Source organism: Pteronotus mesoamericanus, unplaced genomic scaffold, assembly GCF_021234165.1.
Source record: "Pteronotus mesoamericanus isolate MK-2021 breed Mesoamerican mustached bat unplaced genomic scaffold, CSHL_Meso_final scaffold_137, whole genome shotgun sequence".
NCBI classification, from domain to species: Eukaryota; Metazoa; Chordata; class Mammalia; order Chiroptera; family Mormoopidae; genus Pteronotus; species Pteronotus mesoamericanus.
Window position 1 is genome coordinate 3,015,164 of NW_026555306.1, and position 19,854 is coordinate 3,035,017.

The 19,854-nt window shown below is 50.8% G+C and overlaps 1 protein-coding gene across 1 annotated transcript; it reads left to right on the forward strand.

Moving 5' to 3' along the window:
• The first annotated feature begins 90 nt into the window (after positions 1 to 90).
• Positions 91 to 19,320, forward strand: MEIOSIN (meiosis initiator). The gene is made up of 14 exons (XM_054588391.1): positions 91 to 161; positions 691 to 768; positions 5,095 to 5,185; positions 9,691 to 9,802; positions 11,068 to 11,202; positions 12,576 to 12,746; positions 13,817 to 13,925; positions 14,739 to 14,839; positions 15,485 to 15,640; positions 16,075 to 16,148; positions 17,173 to 17,301; positions 17,373 to 17,614; positions 18,454 to 18,543; positions 19,152 to 19,320. The coding sequence occupies exons 1-14, from the start codon at positions 91 to 93 to the stop codon at positions 19,318 to 19,320; spliced, it is 1,728 nt and encodes a 575-aa protein (XP_054444366.1).
• Positions 19,321 to 19,854: the final 534 nt, after the last annotated feature.

Below are 19,854 nucleotides of genomic sequence, written 5' to 3' on the forward strand. Positions count from 1 at the left end.
TCAAGGGGAAAATGAAGGCTGCCTGCCATGCTCTCCAGTTCTCCTGGAGTCCCAGAGGTCACTAATGTCTTCCTTTTTCCTTCTTTGCAGATGTGGGGTTCCAGCAGATATTTGTGTTCCCCGGAACGTCCCAAAGCCAGTTCCCTGAGTTCCAGTGATAGGTAACCGCCACCCCCACACCCACGTCCCAGATAGCTCCGGCCACTCTGGTTGAATAATAATAGTAATGTTTACTGAGCATTTTGTTTTGTAAGACTGTTTGCCAAGCCTTTCGTTGGTATGATATGCTTTAATCCTAACGACAACTCCACAAGGAATATAACCACCATTTTCAAGATGAGAGAAGTCTGAGGTGGTTGGCAAAGATCATCCCTAAACCCTTGCAGCAGCTTTGGCATTCTGAGTGTCTTAATTGCTCTTCCTTCCTTTCTTTTATTCACATATTCATTCATCCGTCAAGCACCTAGCAAATGTCAGGAGTCCAAGAGGAGATTTTCACAGCAGACTGAGGGTTGGATCAGTTTTCTCCCTCCCTCCAACGTTAAGATAAAGAAAAAATAACAACAGGTCATCTTATCCCTTACTGTCTTCCCCACCCCACCTGTGCCAATGACTTTCTGTTCGTTCATCTCTTCATTCATTTATTAACCCCCAGAACAAGTGTCTACTTTGTTCAGATTCTCTACTTAGGAACTGTGCTCCCAAGGAGCACCAGAAAGAAGATGAAGAATGCCTGTCCTGCTGCCTATTCCTCCTGGAATCCCAGAGGTCACCAGCAATGCATTCTCTTTTTCCCCTTTCTAGATATGAGGTTCTTGCATTAAGAAAGATTCTTAGTTGCCATTAACAAAACCTAGCTGAAACTAGCTTAAGCCTCAAAGAGGATTTATTGAAGGCTCTAATCAAAAAATTCAGGGGCATCCGGCTTGGCTGGTTTCAGGTAGGGGTTAAATTGTGTTGCCATGAAACTGCCTTTTCCAGCTCAGCTTTGGTCCTATTGGCTTCCTTCTCAATCAGGTTCGCCCTTTGTGAGGGCAAGGTGGCTTCCAGCAGCTCCAAATCCTATCTTGTTAACTTGGCAACCCCAGCTCAGTCTCAGTCCAGAATCTATTGACTCTGATTGGCCAAGCCTGGGTTATGACCCCAGTCCTAAACCAATCAATGTGACTTCTCCTCTAGACCTTGCTTCAGTGTTCACTAGTGGAAGGGGCGGTTGATGTTAGCCTCTCTGAACCACAGGGACTGAGAGTGGGGGAGGGGTTGTTCACCAAAGGAAACTTACCAGAAAAGGGGGATAGGATGTTCATCAACCCAAAACAACAGTTTCATCAATCATAGTCATACAATAAATACCTCCACCCCATTCTCTAACAATCCCTATCCTTAAATCATTCTGACAAATGACTGTCTATCTTCTGTACAGAACTAATATTTTGTGAGCACTCCCTATGTTCCAGGTACATGTTAAACACCTTTCTGACAATATCAAACTTCCTAGCCACCTGCATTTTATAAAAGAGTTAAAAACAGGCTCAGAGAGGTGAAAGCAGTTGCCAAAAGTCACACAGCAAGTGGCAGAGCTGAGATTTCAATCTGGGTCTGTCTGTTTTAAAAGCTGGGACGTATAGCCAGGTATTATGCTGCCCCTTGGGACTGCTCCCTGATTTGTTCCACTTTGGGGCAGCTCTAACTCTTAAGTTTCTGTGCATGTTAGAGCAAATTAGGGACCAGGCCTTGGTTTTCCCATACCTAATATGAGAAATTTGGACTGGCTCTTGGTTAAGGTTCTTCTCAGCTCCCATAAAATGAAGGAATTAGAGAGTGTTTAGGCTGATTACTAGCTCAAAGAAGAGGAAACCCAGGAATTTGTCACTTTAAAGCCTAAGAGGCCATCACAAGACAGAAGTATTTGTAAATTCAACAATTTTCCATTGAGCACCTACAATATCCTAGGAGCTAGGGATAAAGCCAGGGCCACATTATGACTTTCATGGGCCCCAGGCAGTTTTCCCGTCTTGGGCCCTTCCTCCATTAAAAACATATTAAAAACTATAGTTAACAACAACATTGGTATAAAGACAAATATAATCCAAGTTTGATTATATCCAAGTTTGATTTTTTTCTTCTGATTTAAAAAATATTAGAACATTTTTATAAGCCCCTAAAGGTATCACAGGCCCTAGGCACCGTACTTACTATGCCTAATGGATAAGTCAGCTTGGGACATAGCAATTAAAAAAAAATACCTCCCCTTATGGAATTTATAATAAATAAGATTTTGGATGTTGATAAATGATATGACATGTCACAAAAAAAAATGTGCTTATTTAGATTGAGTGGTTGGGAAAGACTTCTGTGAAGAGGTTACATTTAAGATCATCAGTGAATGGGAAAGAGGAAGCCAGCCATGCAAAAATCTGGGCAAAAGTACATTTCAGGTGGAGGGAATAGTAAGACCCTGAGGCAGAAATCAACTTTACAGTTTAGAAAAACAGAAAAGGGATCCAAGTGGCTGGAGCTGACCTGTTCCCTGTAGACCCAGTGGGCAGAGCTGGGGTAAGAGGGTGAAAAGTAGAGAAACTATGAGGAAAGAACTTGGTGAAAACTAGAACCATCCAGCAAGGAAAGGGACAGCCTTGGAAAGGAATGTGTGGCTCCCAGGGTCCCCTGTGAGCAGAGGCCAGGTCACACCAATTCAGGACCAATGACGGGGGAATGCTGATTTTGTCATTCTTAGTCATCCTTTTGTTCCCTCCAAATTGGGGGGGAAAATTGCAAAGAAGGCTCTCTTGTTGCTACGCAAAACCCAGAGCAAACACCTAGTGACTACAGTTGGTATGAAACCCCTTTTCTCAGGTATGGCCAAATAACACCTAGGCCGGGGCACTTTTTCTTTCTTGCTTTCCGTGTTGTTTCTCACTGGGACTTCCAGGGGCTCCTCTAGGACAGAAAGAAAGTGGTATGCAAAACAGAAATATCTGGGCTAGGCAGGACTTTAGAGGTCAGCCTACCCAGTTTTTCTCCAAGGATAGAACCCCAACATCCTTCCCCCTCAAAGTTATGGTGTCTACCAGGAGGTAACCAGAGACAAATTAGTGATTTTTTTCCTTTCATTCCTTCATTCAATTGACTAATATATAGAGTTTTATGTATTCATAGTATTCCCATGTGTAAAGCCCTTTAATAGTTTCCCATTGGTCTTAGGATAAAGACAAAAGTCTTCTGTACTATGAGCCTACAAGACCCTCCCTCTTCTGGCCCCTATGTCCTTCTCCAGTCTCGCCCTCCCCTACAGGGCTCCTTGCTTTCTGTGCTGCAGACACTCCAGCTTTATGTCTTTTGAATTCTCCATGCTCCCTTGTGCTCAGGGCCTTTGCACACGTCCCCTCTATCTGAAATGTTCTCGTTCACTCTTCACCTCTACCTTTCCACTAATCCTTCAGAACAGGTTCTGCCTAAGTTTACTTCCTCAGGAAAAACCTCATTGGCTAGGTCGTCTATTAGAAGCTTCCATAACATCAAGCAACACCTCGCCTTTGTCCCCACCAGGATCAACTTCATGGGCATGTGACCCATGTAGTCACAGGGTCCCGTGCTTAGGAGAGCCCAGTGCTTGGTGTAATGCTCTGTTCTCACAACCTTGAAATGATCAATTTTTGAACAAGGGGGTCCGACATTTTTATTTGTAGTGCTCCTCCCCAGGCAAAGTATGTAGATCGTGCTGGTCCTAGTTGCAATTTTATGTTTGTCAAACATTTTGAATAATGTTTGACAATTTGAATAATGGTTTTATCCGTAACTATACTGTGGGCTGTATTTGTTTTTTATATTTTTATCCCTGTCACCTATCACAGTTCCTGGCACATAGTTGCTGCTCGATAAGGAGTTCTTGAATGAATGAGTGAGAAAGATTTTTCAGGACGTCAGAGTTTAGTTACGGAGATAAGTGTGTTATCCACACTGTTCCCCCATCTCCCCCAGGGCAGTGATAGTGGTTCCTCTCCGTTTCCACGGTGTCTGGCCCAGGGCCTGGCAGGAAGGCAAGGGAGGTTGGGGAGGCTTCATGGCGCAGGCAGCAATTGAACTGGGCCCTGAAGGAAGAAGAAATAAGGATTGGTGGGGACAGAGGTGTTTGGGCATTCCTGAGGGGATAGCATAAGTGGCGTGTAATTTAGGAGTGAGACTCCAATGTCTTTGTGTCTCCATCTGTCAGGAGAGGGTAGGGAGGTGTGTGTGCATGGGTATATTATGAATTATGGATTCAGGGAGGAAATCCCGGAAATCCCTCATCTGCCCAGGAGTGAACTGCTTTCATGCCCTTTTTTATTCATGCATTTAGGAAATATGCACGGAGTTCCTGCAGTGTACCAGACCCTGTTCTATGTGCTAGAGATATAGTGGTGCCTCCCTCCCAGCTTTCAGCCCAGTTCGGGGATCAGAGAAGTTCATGAACACAGGGGCTGGGGGACCATAGCAGAGGTACCTCACCTGTGCTGTGGAGTTAGGGTCAGACGATGGGAAAGCCAAAGGAAGTAGGAGAATGGTCTGCTGGGCCAGGCCATGAGGGGCATTGTAAGTCACGTCGAGCGTTTAAACTTGATCCTTAACAGGATGGCACTGAGAGGTTTGAAGTGCATATTAGGCACCTAATAAATCAGGTTGTGTGCTGGGTGATTTCACACACACACACAAATTTATTTAATACTATTGATAATCCCCTGAGCCTGAATGAATATCCTCATTTCCATTGCACAGATGAGAAAGCCGGTCAGGTTTGTGTTTCAGAAAGATTCTAGTAGAGTCTTGATTGGAAGAGGCCAGGTGGGAAGCTGGGACACTTATGAGGATACCAGTAAATAGATTAAGGCAGGGGTTGTAGGGATGGAGAGAAGGGACCAGGGGAGGAATGGGCAAGATGTGGTAACTGATTGGACAAGGGGATAAGGGATAATGTCCAGATGATGTCTGGGACTTTGTCTTGGATGCTGGGGATGGGGTCCCTGAGATGGGGAACAATGAGATAGGAGGATTGGGAGCGAGATGCCAAATTCCACTTGGATGTCCTAATCAAAACCAGTTCTTGTCCCAAAACAGGAAGCAAAGGAAAAACCACACCAGCAAACTCCATGAGTTGGCATTGCTGCTACCTCTGGCCCCGAAGACCAGTAGCAGGAAGCTCACCAAGGTATGTGGACCAAAAGAGAGGAGGTAGATTTGGGAGGGAGGTTTCAAAATATCAGTAAGCAGGTTAACTTCCCATGTCCTAAGAAACCATGACAGAGCCTTTCAGGCACAGCACTGAGATGGGAAGGGTCCGTGACTGCAGCATTCTTTCTTGAAAAGGAGGCAGGGGGAACTGGGAGGGGAAAATAGGCAAGGATCCAGGCAAAGGTCATTGCTTTGGGAGTCAACCAGCCATGGGTTCGAGCCCTCCAGCTCCACAATTGCAGAATCCTGGGCAGGTTCTCCAGATATCAGCCTCTCAAGCTTCAGGTTTCTCAGCTGTAAAATGAGTAAAGATAACTCCTCCTACCCAGGGATATTGTGAAGCCAAAATGACATAATAGCCGTGGCAGGTGAATAAATTTCAGTTCCCTCCCTGTTTTGTGACCTGTGGGTATCATCAACACGAGGTAGAAGCAGATAAAGCTTCTCTGTGCATCCTCCCTGGCTACTCAATAACCTGTATAGTGCTGAGCTAACCCCTCACTCCCGGTGAGGGAACAACTAACAACGTGATACTTGGAGGGCTTGGAGGCCTGGCTTGATGCTTTCTTGCTATCGTTCCTCTCATTCAGTCATTTACTTATTCATTTATCAGCCGTTTATGGACAGATTGTTGGATGTCAGAGCTTTTATGATTGTAACGAGGTGAAGCAGAGGAATTTAAGACTTCGTCCTCATCCTCTGGGAACTCAGAATCTGGTCAGGAAGATCTGAACACAGGAGGAACTGATCCCAGTTAGGATGTGCCACTTGCTTCCAGAGAGGTTCGGAGGAGCAGGTGTTTGGAAAGATTTGCCAGACCTTAACCCTAACCTTCTCCCTGCCTGCCACATTCCATCAACCCCCAGTCATGTTGATACTCCCCCCTAAATATCTCTTAATCATAAGTGCTTATATTAGTTTCTTGTTGCTAATGTCACAAATGAACCACAAATTTAGTGGTTTTAAACAACACAAATTTATTCTCTTACAGTTCTGGAGATCAGAAGTCCAAAATTAGTCTCACTGGTCTAAAGTCAGGGTGTGGGCAGAGTTGGTTCTTCTTGGAGGCTCCAGGGAGAATTCGTTTCCTTTTCCTTTGCCAACTCCTAGAGGTCACTGGTGCCTCTTGACTCCTGGCCCCTTCAAAGCCAGAAGTGTGACTTTTTCTAATCTTGCCTTCTTTCTCTGCTTCTGTCGTCATTTTGCCTCCTCTGCCTTTGACCGTCCCACCTTCCGCTTATAAGGAACCCTTGTGATTACATTGGGCCCACTCAGATAATCCAGAATAATCTCCCCATCTGAAGACCCTTATTCAGTAACATCAATCACATTTGCAGAACCCCGTATGTCGTATGAGGCAACATAATCATAGGATCCGGGGACTAGGACACGAATGTTTTAGGGAAGAAGCATAACACAAACCACCAAAGTGTTCAAAAATATCTGAGGAATTTTGTCCTCTGTCCTTGAACATTTGAGTATTTTGTGTACATAGGTGCTGCCACAAGCTCTTGGCAGGGAGGGCAGAGATGTCTGAGACACAGTCCCTGCTCTGGAGGAATGACATTCTGGTCAGGGGACAGGCATAATTTTATTGCTGACCCAGATGACCACATCTCCCCATGGATTCTCCCCAGGCTTCAACCCACTTTCTTTACCGTTGATTCTCCACTGTCTTAAGACCCCTCTTCTTTCCCATCTTCACCCTTCCTTAGTTCAGTCCTGGGCCCCCTGCTCCGCATGCAGCCTGAGTTCCTACCAGTCCCCCACCTCCCCATTGACCAGTTTGCGTGAAGTACATCATCACAACTCACCAGGGCTCCGGGACCTGCTCGGTCTGCTGGATCAATTAACTTAATGGGCACTGTTACGTGTGGCCTCTCCCCTGTTTGAGACGGGGTGCAGCTTAGATCTGTGGCATCCTGACTTACCATCCTGGCTGATTAAGTGTCCCCTGTGCCATATGATGGCATAGCTTCCTCTCGCTCTGACCAACGTAGCCTTCAGCATATTCCTGTGATTGTTTTCTTACTCTGACCCCCTTAGGTGAAGAGTTCTGAGATGGAAGGACCATAACGGATAAACCTCTATCCCCAGTGTCTGCAGAGCCTAGCACAGAGCAGATAATAATAACAATTGCTCCCAAATGACTGAGGGTTCTAGGAGCCAAGCATTTTATTACATTTTCTCATTTAATCCTCCCCACAAGTTTTTGAGATACATATGTTTATGATCATTTTTTGGTTTGAGGAAACTGAAGCCCAGAGGGGTCATATTGTCCAGAGAGACACAGCCAGCTTATGGCAGAGTCAGATGTGTCTCTTTCCAAAGGCCCAGGCCCTCAGCCACTCTGTCACTCAGTGCTCAATAGATGTGTGTTGAATGAATGAACTCCCTCCGTTGAGGAAGTTGCAGGATTTGCACGTCTCACCCTCTGAAGACCTCTGGTATTTGAAACTTTGGTGCAGCCCCCAAGCTAACTTTTCTGAAGTTTCAATTACTGAACCTTCTGCCCTGAAATCTGAGATGAGGCCCAGCTGCCTTCTGCATAAAACCTCTATACTAGAAATAATAGGTAACATTTTGTATTATTTTATAGTTTACAAAGACATCAGTTTAGTGAGTGCCTACCATGAGCCAAGCCTGGTGTTGGAGATATTAAACTAAAAGTACAGTATCACACCCTTGCTGGTGTGCATCAGTAGATTCGACACTGGGCTGCGGACCTAAAGATTGCCAGTTTGATTCCCAGGCACGGCACATGCCTGGGTTGCCAATCAGGTCCCCAGTTGAGGGTGTGAGAGAGGCAACTGATCACACGTGTTTCTCTCCCTCTCTTTCTCCCTCCCTTCCCCTATCTCTAAAAATAAATAAATAAAATCTTTTAAAAAACACTCTGGAAAAAACCATGGTCTAGTTATAAAAAGTTAATCCCTTGAGAACCCGATGAAGATATTCCCATTATTATCAACTACGCATGTATCACGCAACTAACGTATCAGGCTCTGTGCTGGGTGATTTCACACCCACTACTTTATTTACTCCTAATGATAATCCTCTGAGCCTGAATGAGTATCTCATTCCCATTGCACAGATGAGAAAACCGAGGCTCAAAGAAGTAGAACAGCCTGCTCCCAGTACGCAGCCAGTAAGTGACAGACTGGAGCCAGGTCCCTCTAAGCTAATAGCCTCTTGGCTGTGTCACATGTACTCCTTAGTTAGATCATAGCTGCCTTTCATGAGCCAGGTTAAATGATTTCAGAGACTGTCTGTATTATATTATATGGAACAGTTTCACATAGGTCCCCATGCAGGAACATGTTTCCTGATATGGGGTTTGGAATATTACTGCTAACAGTTTTCTTGCTATTCTAGGGGTTCCACTGTGATCCAAAAAAGTCCTTCTTGGTGTTCTTCCCTCATGTCTTCACCAGGCTAACTCTTTTCATTCTTCAGGTCTCAGTTTAAATGCTTCCAAGGGGTCTTTCTGGACATCCAACTGTAATTGCAGAGTCCCTTGTTATACTCTTTTGTTCATAATACTTATCACACAGTCGATAATTTTGCTTGATTTATGAGTTTATTAAGGCCTGCTGCCCTCACTAGATTGTAAGTTCCATGAAGGCAAACAGAAGTATATCTTTTAAAAAAAGTATATCTAGGTCACCCCTACATACCTGGCCCTTAGTAGGTAGTAGTCGTTTTCAGCTATAGTAGCTCCCAACTCTGTCAGTATTTGGTGGCTGGACAGGTGCTGCAGGCTGGGCGGGAGGAATCGCACTTGGTGCTGTGGGGAAGATTTACTATTGCAGCAGTCACTGGCTAAGGCACCTCTTGATTCTGTGTGCTTGGGACACAGAAATCAATTAGCTACAATCTCTGCCCTCAACTAGCCCAAGGTCAGCAGGAGAGAACAGTGATCTAAACACATAATTATAAAACAGTGTGGCAAGTGCCTTGGTGGAATCGGGCTTAGGGTGTTACAGCAGTGCCTAGGAAGTACATCTGACCCAGACTGGACGAGAGGGGTCAGGAAGGAAGGAAAGCTTCTGGGAGGGGAGGACACTGAGCTGAAGCTCCGAGGAGATGCCAGGTGAGGCAGTGTGTGGGAAGAAGAGGAAGACTGCAGAGGGAGGATACAGCATGTGCAAAGGGCCGGGGGTGGGAAGCTGAACGCTGTGTGCCAAAAAACTGGACCAGGACGGAGGCAGACCTGGGTTTAGAGCTCAGCTCGGCCTCTTCCTCTCTGTAACCTTAGCAAGTCCCATCACACTCTGAGCCTCAGTTGCCTTAGTTGTACCCTCTACCTTGCTGGGCCGCAGTGAGAACTAAATAGCAAAACAGGAACACGTCCGTCCATGGAGGAATTGTTGGGGTGGGGAACAGGGCCCTGGAGCCTTTCCGCCCCTGGTCTCCAGCAGCCTCTCCTTGTCCCATTGTACTCCACTTTTGTGTGTAACCTGGTCTTTCTTTTGTGGGCAGAAGGAGATTCTGCTGCATGTCCTGCACTACATTCAGTACCTCCAGAGAAACATCGATGTGGCCAAGGCCTTGCTAAAATTCCACACCACCAATGGGGAAGGTGGAGTTGGGGGTAAGTAAGTTCAGCCAACATTGCCCAGGGCCTGTGACAAGTCCATTTGACGGACTCAGCGCTCTTAGACCATTTCAGGCCCCCCTGGATCTCACAGCCTCGCAGAGGAGACAAAGTCAGAGGAGGGTGTCTGGGAAGACTGTGGGGATAGGGGTCTTGGAGCGGGGCCTTTGAGGCTAATAGAAGGGGGAGCCCTGCCAAGTAGAAGAAACAATCTGAACAAGAGCGTGCAGGCATGAGAAGACATGTGTGGAATGTCTGGGGACAGGCAAGCAGGGGGCGTGGTTAGAGGGACCGTGTAGAATCAAGATGTTGTGCATAGCTTTTGAGTCAGATCCTGACTCAGGTGCACATGTCCTTACCTTAACCCCTCTGTGCTTCAGCTTCCTCATCCACAAAACAGAACAGAACTATCACTCCTCTCCTGGGTTTGTCATGAAGATTACATGAGTTAATACACATAGATAGTATTGTAACACAAAGCCTGGAACATGCCAGTCACCCAGTACTATATGTGCTGGGCGCTGTCACTACTGGTGTAAAAAATACGCAGGCCAGAAGGGTAGGAGGTGGGGCAGAGACGAGATCCTGAAGGGCTTCGAGTGCCTGGCTGAGGTGGGAAATGAAGGTGAGAATTACTGAAGGACTTTAAGCCAGGGGAAAGCCATCAGTGTGTTTGTTTTTTTTAAAGAAAGAGGTCTCTAACATCTGGTGGGGAGGACTGGTTATTAAGAGAGAAACTGAACTCCGGGAGATCAGTGAAGATACTGTTAGGGGTGACCCAGTCAGGAGACCATGAGGCCCAGTCTGGCACTGCAGCGGAGTGTGGACAGAAGTGGGTGCATTTGGGAGATGTTAATGAGGAAGGATTGAGAGGCCTGAGGAAGAAGCCCCGGGCGACCCAGGATGGGTGGTGGAGCCCTCGCTATCCTGAAGAAGGTAGGAAGAGGAATAGGTTCAGGGTGGGGAATATGGGGACAAATTTGGGGAGTGCTGAGTCTGTCTTCTCTCTTGGCAAAGGCCCGGGATGACCCTGGGTAAACCCCAGTTTTTGCCCTGTACTTCTGCCGCCTGACTGTGCAACCTCATACAATTTTGATTGCCTTTTGGAACATCCGTTTCCACATTTGTAAAGTCAACCTGTGGATTAATGGCCGACCGTCCCCCCACAACTGCCAACACTGGGAGGTGCTGTCCGGAAGGGAGGACTTGGGACGGGGTGAAGGTGAGGGCATCTGACCTGTCTCCTCCTTGGTCCTGTGCAGGGCGGGGTCGGAGCTCCACTGCAGGCTCAGCGAGGCAGAGACACCTCACCCCATCTGGCTCCCCACACTCTTGTAAGTCCTGTCTTCGGGGAGCCTGTCGGAAACCTCGGAAGAAGAAGCTTACACGAGCCTCAGGTACAAGCTGTCAGTGGAGGCAGAACAGGAAGTGGGGGTCAGATGGAAGTGGGGCTCCTTCTCCAGGGCCGTCATGCTCCAAGGAGGCCCAGTCAGCAATCCTGAACCCCTGACGAGGCTTTAAAGTCTGGCATGCCTGGGTTCAACTTCTGGCCCCTCGTCTTATTAGCTCTAAGGCCTGGGGTGGCCACTGACCTCTGAGCCTCTTCCTCACCTGGCAGTGGTAGTGCCTGCCACAGGGAGGATCTTAAGGATTAGGAGCCTGAAAACATAGCGCTCGAGAGATGCTTAAGTAGAGAGGCACATGGTCCATGCCCAGCGAAGGGAAGCTGCTGTCAGCATGTATTGTCTTTATGGCCAGTAATCTATCCCTGGGCCAGGCCATCAGGAGAAAAAGACCCAAGTGCAGGAGACCAGCGTCCTAGGTCTGGCCTCCGCCTTGCTATAACTCCCTTACGTGCTCCTTCCCTTTTTATTTATTTTTTTAAAGATGTTATTTATTGCCCTGGCTGGTGTGGCTCGGTGGATTGAGAGCCGGCCTGCAAAGCAGAGGGTTGCCGGTTCGATTCCCAGTGTAGGGAGCATGTCTGGGTCGCAGGCCACATCCCCAGCAGGGGGCGCACGAGATGCAACCAGGCATTGATGATTCCCTCTCTCACGCCCTTCTCTTCTCTAAAAATAAATAAATCAATCAATCTTTTTTTTTTTTTAAGAATAGGAAAAAAAAGAGCATACTTTAAAAAAATGTTTTATTTATTTATTTTAGACAGAAGGGAAGGGAGGGAGAAAGAGAAGGAGAGAAACATCAGGGTGTGTTTGCCTCTCCCATACCCCTTATTGGGGATCTTGCCCGCAACCCAAGCATGTGCCCTACACTGGGAATCAAACCGGTGACCCTTTGGTTCTCAGGTTGGTGCTCAGTCCACTGAGCCACACCAGCCAGGACATGCCCTTCCCTTTTGTGGGCCTCAGTTTCCACATCTTTAAAATGGGAGTTGGACTTAATCAATGATTTCAAGCCCTGGCTGTACATCTCAGTCGTCCAGGACGTTTTTAAAAAATGCCTGCGCCTGTGTCTCACACCCAGAACGTCGGGTTTCCTTGGTCTGGGGCGCCAGCTGGGCATTGTTGTTCTTTCAGAGCTTGCAAGGTGGTTCTAACCTGTAGGTGGGGGAGCAAAGTGTCGGACTAGGTGATCTCTAATTAGGATCCAGGCTCACCCAGGAAGCCCCAGTGAGTGACCAGGCCAGTCACAGCTTTGAAACAGGTGGTTGGACCCAGACCAAAGAAGTCCCCGACCTGAGCCTTCTTCTGGTGACACTCAAGTCCCCAGCCCCATCTGATGCTCTCTCTCTCTCTCTCTGTTGTCCCAGAACGCCAGACCCGGGCCCAGAATCCTCGTCGCTGTCTGGCCCTGGACAAGCCCAAGAAGCAGGGGGCCCCATCCGCAGACCAGGAGGGAGGAAACGTGGAGGGGACCACTGCTCCTCCAAAATGCTCTGACTCCTACACACACCCCAAGGCTGCATTGTCCTTGCCTCAAGGTGACAGACATAGAAGAAGATCCTGGCTGACACTGCTGAATATGGCTAAGAACAGGGTCCCCTGAGACACCTCCAGTTGGTCTTTCTCTACCGTTAATTTAGCCAGTCATTTATACACCTCGTATTGGGCATCTGCAACATCTGGCCACAGTCCTAGGAGCTGGGGCTTCAATGGTGCACAAGAGAGACACCGTCTCTCGCTTCACACAGCCATGGTCTCTTTCCCAGTTTTCTTTACCCTTTAGGGTCTGCTGTGGGTGTAAGGGCAGGGCAGGGTCAGTGCTGCCCTCATGTGCGAGCCGCAGGTGGCAGAACTGGGATTAAGAGCAGGGTCTCCTCATGAGACTTCACTTGATGCAGCCAGACGACCGCTCTAGGGACTCCCTGTCTCTGCACCAGGTTCACAAGGTGTGATGGCTCACTCAGCAGAGAGCCAGGCGAGAGAGCAGTCAATTGGGAGACAAGGCCTCGAGTCGTCCTGTCTTCTCGCCATCTGTTCATTCATCCCTAACTCCCTGAGCCCTGCTTCTCTGCCAGGCCACGCGCCGGCTGCTGGTCACAGTCCCGTGAAGGAGTCCAGAGTAATCCAGACTTTTTGGGGTTTCCCAGGAGGCCTTGGGGACCCGGAGGAAGTGCCTGACCCACCTGGGGAGGGAAGGTTTCCCAGCCCTGCTAGTTGCGTGACTTTGGGCAAGTTAATAGCTCAATGCCTTGGTTTACTTAACTGCAAAATGGGGATAATAATGGTACTCTATCACAAAGGAGTACTGAGCAGAATGTAAGATGCTTAAATAGTATGTTTGTACTTGTTTGCTATTATCATCTTCATCATCATTATTACACTTCAGGATTTATCTTCCTTACAGCTTCTGATGAGGGAGTGGGATTCCAGAAACCTAGTGGTGGTTCGGGTTGCCCCTGAGCCTCACGCAGAGGTCCCCAAGCTTGAGGTGTTGGCCAGGATCAGGGAGGGAGAGGCTGGGGTGGACCCTGGCACCTCTTCATCCTGCCTCTGTGAGTCCGGACTTTGTCCCAGTCGCAGGAGTGATGGCCCTGAATTGCCTCCTCAGGCTGCTCCTGCAAAAACAGCGCCCAGGACGACGGGCCCTACCCTGCCTTCGGGGCCCAGCAAGGGGCTGAGAGGACCTATTTTTTCAACAGAACACAGTCCCATCCCAGGTAAGGGAACCCCAAGGGCTTTGAGTGGGGGAGATTGGCGTTTGTTCTGGGGTGGCTGAGGGGCAGTAAGGAATGAGGTTGATGTACATCCTCTGCGGGTGTCGGTGAAGCGAGCACTGCTGGGGGCCTAGCTTTCTGCCGGTATCGTAAGCCCGAAGGAGAGACAGGCCACAGCGCCTCGCCAGTCTCCCTGCCTCCCGTCTTACCCTTCCAAGCCATCCTTACTAGTCACACAAACCTTGGCCGTGTCAGTGCGTGGCTTAAAACCCTCCCTCAGAGCCCAGATATCTCCATTGGCATTTGAGAACTTCTCTGGCTTTATCTCACCTTGCCAGCACCCTCTCTGGCCCCTCACCCACAAATCTTGCCCTAACACCCCCAAATATTCGCCACTACCCGGAGGAACCTTGCCCTTGCCCCTTCTGGGCTTTTCACCCTCGATCCCTCTTCCCAGCAAGCCCGCTCCCCTCCTCTTCCCGGAAAAATCTCCCTCCTTCCGGCCTAGCTCAGTGCTGTCCTCCCTCCTGCCCTGTGCACATCTCTGGCCTCCCCGAACCCACCATAACTGTTGTCAGTGCCTGATTATAGCACCTCCTCACAAATCTTGAAGCTCTGTGAGGGCCGCACCTCAAACTGATACGCTTTCTGCCCCCTGCGCTCCCCCAGCAGCCAGCACAGAACAATCCCTGTCTTGCTTCACAGTGGGCGTCCCTGAGTCACCCCCTTGCCCCCCCGGGGAGACAGCTCACCCGGGGTCCCAGCAATTCCCAGCCTCGGGCTCTGGCTCTGCCTCTTGAATCCCACCTCTTGCAGGCAGAAGCTGGTGTACTACGAGTCCAGCGACGAGGAGGACCAGGAGGCCCCAGACGCTGACCCTTGGCTTCCTGTCTGGACCCCAGAGGACCTCCCCCAAGGTGACTGAAACTCTGTCTCTCTTCTTTGTAAGCGGGTGTGGGGCCTTCTTCGTACCTTCCTTCTGAGGATTTCAGTGGGAGGGGGGAGTGGGAAAGGGGATGGACGTCTGAGAAGCACAGGGATGGCAAACACACAAGCACTAGCCATCTTGCTGTGGCAGACATCGCTAACCAAGCATCACCCAGACACTACCTCAGAATCATTTTATTTTTAAAGATTTAATTAATTAATTTTTCAAGAGAAAGGGGAAGGGAGGGAGAAAGCAAGGGAGAGAAATATGGATCGGATGCCTCTCCTGCAACCCAGGCATGTGCCCTGACTGGGAATTGAACCTGCAACCTTCAGTTTGCAGGCCTGCGCTCTAGCCACTGAACTACATGAGCTAGGGCCAGAATTGTTCTTAACACAGAGCTCCAGGTACCTACAGTCAGTCTAGTGGATCTGTCACAGTATGATACTGATGTATTTTTTTTGCCATTCCTGACATACTGTGAGACATTGTGCCTCTCAGTGGCCTCTACCAAGCACTCGAAATGGGCGGTTGACAGTCCTCTTTCACCAGTGTCTGGCATCATCTCCCAAAAGCCAGTTTGGGGAGAGGGCAATCTGTGACCACACCCTCAAACCTCATGTTTTCTTTTCAGGGAGCCCACTGGCTTTGGAGCCCCCTCAGATTGACAATGGGGGTATGATGGGCCACCTGAGCGAGATCCTAGGCCTCAGCCCTTCCCTCTTCAGCTCCCCGGGGAAAGCGCTGCCGAGAGAGATCTTGGAGGATAGCAGCCTGTTCCTGACCCAAGGTGAGCACACAGGGCGGGACCTGGTGCCCAGTTCACACAGAAAACACGTGGTGATGCCCGCCGAGTGCGCAGCCCTGTGCTGGGCAGAGCGGGGCACCCAGGGCTGAATCCCATCCGGGCCCTGCCGCAAAGAGCCCGCAGTCTGGGGGGAGCAGCCCCAGGCCAGCGTGGGGAGGGGGAGGCTCCAGGAGCCTGCAGCAGGTTGGGGCCCACTCACTCTGCCCAGGTTGGAGGTGGCCCAGGGGAGCTGGCCTGAGGGTGAGCTAGATTTGGACATGGGGCGGGAGATCTGGAAACCCCGGGAGTGGTACTCTGGCTGGAGGCTGGGGGCACAGAGGCCTGGTGCTGTGAGGGCGGCATTTCCGTCCCAGTGTGAGCACAGTCCCTCGTTTCTGAGGTTTCAAGAAAAACCCTCTGGCCTCCCTCCCTGACAGCTCTCTTTGAAGAAATTGTCTTAGATCCGGTGTCTTCGCCGTCTGCCTGCATGCTGGAGGCTCCACCGCGGGAGGTAGGCGTCTCTCCACCCACCCGTCCACGGACACGGGCGTCCCGCTTTCCCCACTTATCGCTCACCTGCTTGATTCACTCAGCCATCCCCTCGACTTTTCCAGAGGCTCATGTGCTCATCCTTTGAATGCTCACTGCTGGCCACCAGACGCTCACTCTGTGCTGGGCACTTGCAGTGAACTAGACACAAAGGATGAAAGCTAAAAAGCTGCCAGGTGCCTATAAGAGACCTCACATAGTTTTACCACTGCCCTAAGAGACAGGGTCTCCTTTGACAGAAAGTAGCAGAGCAACCCTAGGAATCTGCAGTTGGAAAGAGTTGCCTCCCAGGCCCCTGGACTCACCTGCGTAGCCTCTGTCTGCTCCAGGAGCTCACCGTCCATTGGACAGAGGGGCAGCCCAGCCCTGGTCCCCAAACTGTTCTTCCTCCAGTGTGTGTGTATGGCAGGGGGTGGGGGGTGCTGCCTCAATGAGTAGTTGAAGGGGCTGTAGAAACGAACACAGATACCCTTGAGGAAAGGGGGAGTGGGGCCTGGGGGGAAGGGGGGCCAAAGTAGGGATAATGGGGACATCTGCAATAGTGTCAACAATAAAAATAAAGACAGAAACATAGATACCCTTAGTGGAGCCCTTAGTGGAGCCAGGCGTGGTGCTAGGTGCCGCTCGGCCTGTAGACATGTGAACAGCAGGCTGTAGATGAAACGGACGCTTAGAGAGGTCAAGACTTGCCCAGGGCATCATCGCTACCACACAAGGGAAACAGGGGATTACGAGATATTGCCCCAGAATAGGAGGCAGAAGACCTGAGTCAGAGAGAGCCCCTTTCTGATCCCTGTGGGAAGTTGGGAACATTGGTTGGAATGTCCAAAGGGTGTTTGGAGGAGGTTGTCTTGAACCCGAGCTGTTTCTCATGCTCATTTCCCAGGAAAGTATGAGTTGGGGCAAGAAGAGCACCATTCTCTCGGCTCATGTCCTGTCCATCTTTCTTTTTCACCTCCCAGGACTCACTCTGCGAGGCGTGCAAGGACCTTCCTGACTCCTGCAGCCCGTGCCAGTCCTCGGGGTCGCTGGATCACGCCTCGCTGAGTGAGAACAGCTCTGACTCTGAGGACTCGGTCACCGACACGGACCCAGAGGTGGTGTGGATGCAGCAGGTGAGACGGCACAGCCACTGAGGTCGGTCCCGCCCCTCCTGCCTGCTCTCATCTCTCTGCCCCCCACCCAGGACACTCTGGCTGACCCCGAGGGCCCAAAGTCTGTGAGCGATGAGGACGGAGACTACACGTGGACCCCCGCCCGGCAGGTTGAGACCTGGCCCTCGGCCAGGAGGAAGGCCAGGAAGGGCCGGGCCGGCAGGGGCCCTGTGAAGCCCAAGAACAAGAAAGCCCCCCGCTCCACTCAGATGAAGAAAAAATGTGTCAATGGCTTTATCATGTTCTGCAGGATGAACCGGAAGCAGTACATCCGGTGGGTGGGGGTCCTCCTTGGCTGCCCGTCCCCCCGGGCATGTTGCCCCACTGCTGTCAGACACAGTGGCCCCTTCCTCAGCCGCACTCTCCCCCAGGTCTCACCCGGCCCCGTGGCATTGGTCAGGGCCTGTCAGTTGGAACCCACCTAAGACTTAAGAAAAAAAGGGAATTAGTTGGCTTATGTAACCTGAAAAAAGGGAGGGGATAGATTGGGTTCATATGCGGTTGGTCGGAGGGCTTGCAGGACGCTGCCTGGGATCCTCGCCCCTCTCTCAGTGCCGCTGCCTTCCAGGTGGGCTGCATTCGCAGGCAGGTGGGACCCGGTCAGGGCAAGGTCACCCCGCGAGGTCCAGGCTCCCACACCAGCAACCCTGTGGGAAGGGAGCCCCTCATTTCTGAGGTTTCCAGAAAAAGTTCTTGGAGCCGACTTGGCAGATCAGGAGACCAACCCAGCACCATCATTGCCAGCCTGAGGCGGGGGGATGGGGTAGAAGACCCCCCAGGCCACAGAGGAGAAGGGCCAGTGCCCTGACAGGAAGATCCAGAGGCTACTATTGGAAGCAGCAGACACAGGACCCCTACAGGTCCGGGGACACAGGTGTCCCCTTCCCAACAATCATTTGGTCTAGCCCCTTCTTTGATGCCTCAGCTCCAGGGTGTGTAATGGAGGCCTTTCAGGATATCATGTGACATAGGTGGGACAGAGCCGAGGGCTCCAGGGGAAAGCTGAGGCTCTGAGCGGGCAAGGGGGCCTCATAAGGTCAGGCCAGACGGCTGGCCTTTTCCCGAGCCAGGCTGCCCTGCAGGCCTCTCCTTACCTCCTCCCTCCTGCCCCAGAGCCTGTCCAGGAACCGCATCCACGGCTGCCACCAAAGAGCTGGCCCAGCTCTGGCGGGAGATGACAGAGCAGGAGCGGAAGCCATACTGGTGAGAAGCGCAGGGGCGCGGAACGGGGGCCCAGGCCTCCTGCCTCTCGGGCCCCACTCTGGTTTTCAGAGCCTTGGCCTTCCTGCGATGGGAAACAGGCTGGGGGTTTACTGGGGTGGGATATTTGGGTGTTGCAAACTTTTATGATATATTTGGGGGTGACAGGTGGAGAGGTGCTATACTTTGGAGCTTAGAAGGGCAATTAGTTTAATTTGGGATCTGAACTCCACTGCCCTAAGTTTCTTTTGCCCTCTCTGCCACTGGAGTTTCTCAGAGTAGGAACCGGGTCTTCCCTTCTGCTTGGCCTCCTCCCCCTCTGCCCTCTCCTCTCCTTCCCAAAATCCTCTTCTTCACCAAGGTCGAAGCCGCCACCTGCCTGTTTCTCAGTTGGCCCCTGAAACACACCTCTGTGTGCAGGGTTTTTTAATAGGAGTGGGGGGCTCCGGCAGAGCCCTCAGTGGGGGCCCACTGTATAGACCCGGACTCGTAGGCCCAGAGGTGCGCTGCCCTGTGGGACCAAATAAAGCCCTGGTCCCCATCCCCAGCTCAAGCCCTGGCTATACTGGGGACAGAGCAAAAACGCCACCCATCCTTCCCTCTCCCCGCAGCATCAAAGCTCGAAGATTCAGCCGCCAGCACAACCGGATCGTGAAGAAGGAGAGCTCCAGCAGCGATGACGAGGACTGGGGGGTACCCAAGCCCTTCTACCAGCTGCTGGCGGACAGGGCCCGCTCCTCCTCAGAGCCCGCCGCTCAGCTGCCTTCTCACCGCACCTGAGAGGGTGGCCCCACCTCACCTCTCCTCTCACCTTGCAGCTCCTACCGCTCGTTTGAAACCAGGAGCGCACGGGGAAGACGTTGCCCCTCCTGGGCCTCACCCCTGCTAGCGCAGGTCCCCTCGGCCAGTTCTCTCGCGACGGGGAGGGGGAGGGTTTTTTTGATCCCCATGCTTTGTGTGTTTGCTTTGTACGTGGGCAGCTGAACTCTGCCCTCCTCACAGCTCCTTTCTCCCTGAGAGGGAAGCTGGGAATGAAATGCAAGGACGTGAAGTTAAGGAGAAGGGGCTCCCCCGACCTGCCCTTGCCCACCCCAGAATCAAATGGTTTCAACCCTGTTCGTTCTCACTTTATCCTACTCCTCCCTCCAGTTCTATTTATAGATTATTTATTGTTGCCAATAAAATAAAGTGGAACCCTTGTTACCAGCAAGTGAGACTAAGCAGGCTGCCCTGGTCCCCTGCTCCCCCAGCCCTGCGGGCACGCCTTCCACCCTGCACCTGGAGGCCCAGGGCCCGCAGTTTGAAACGGCAGGC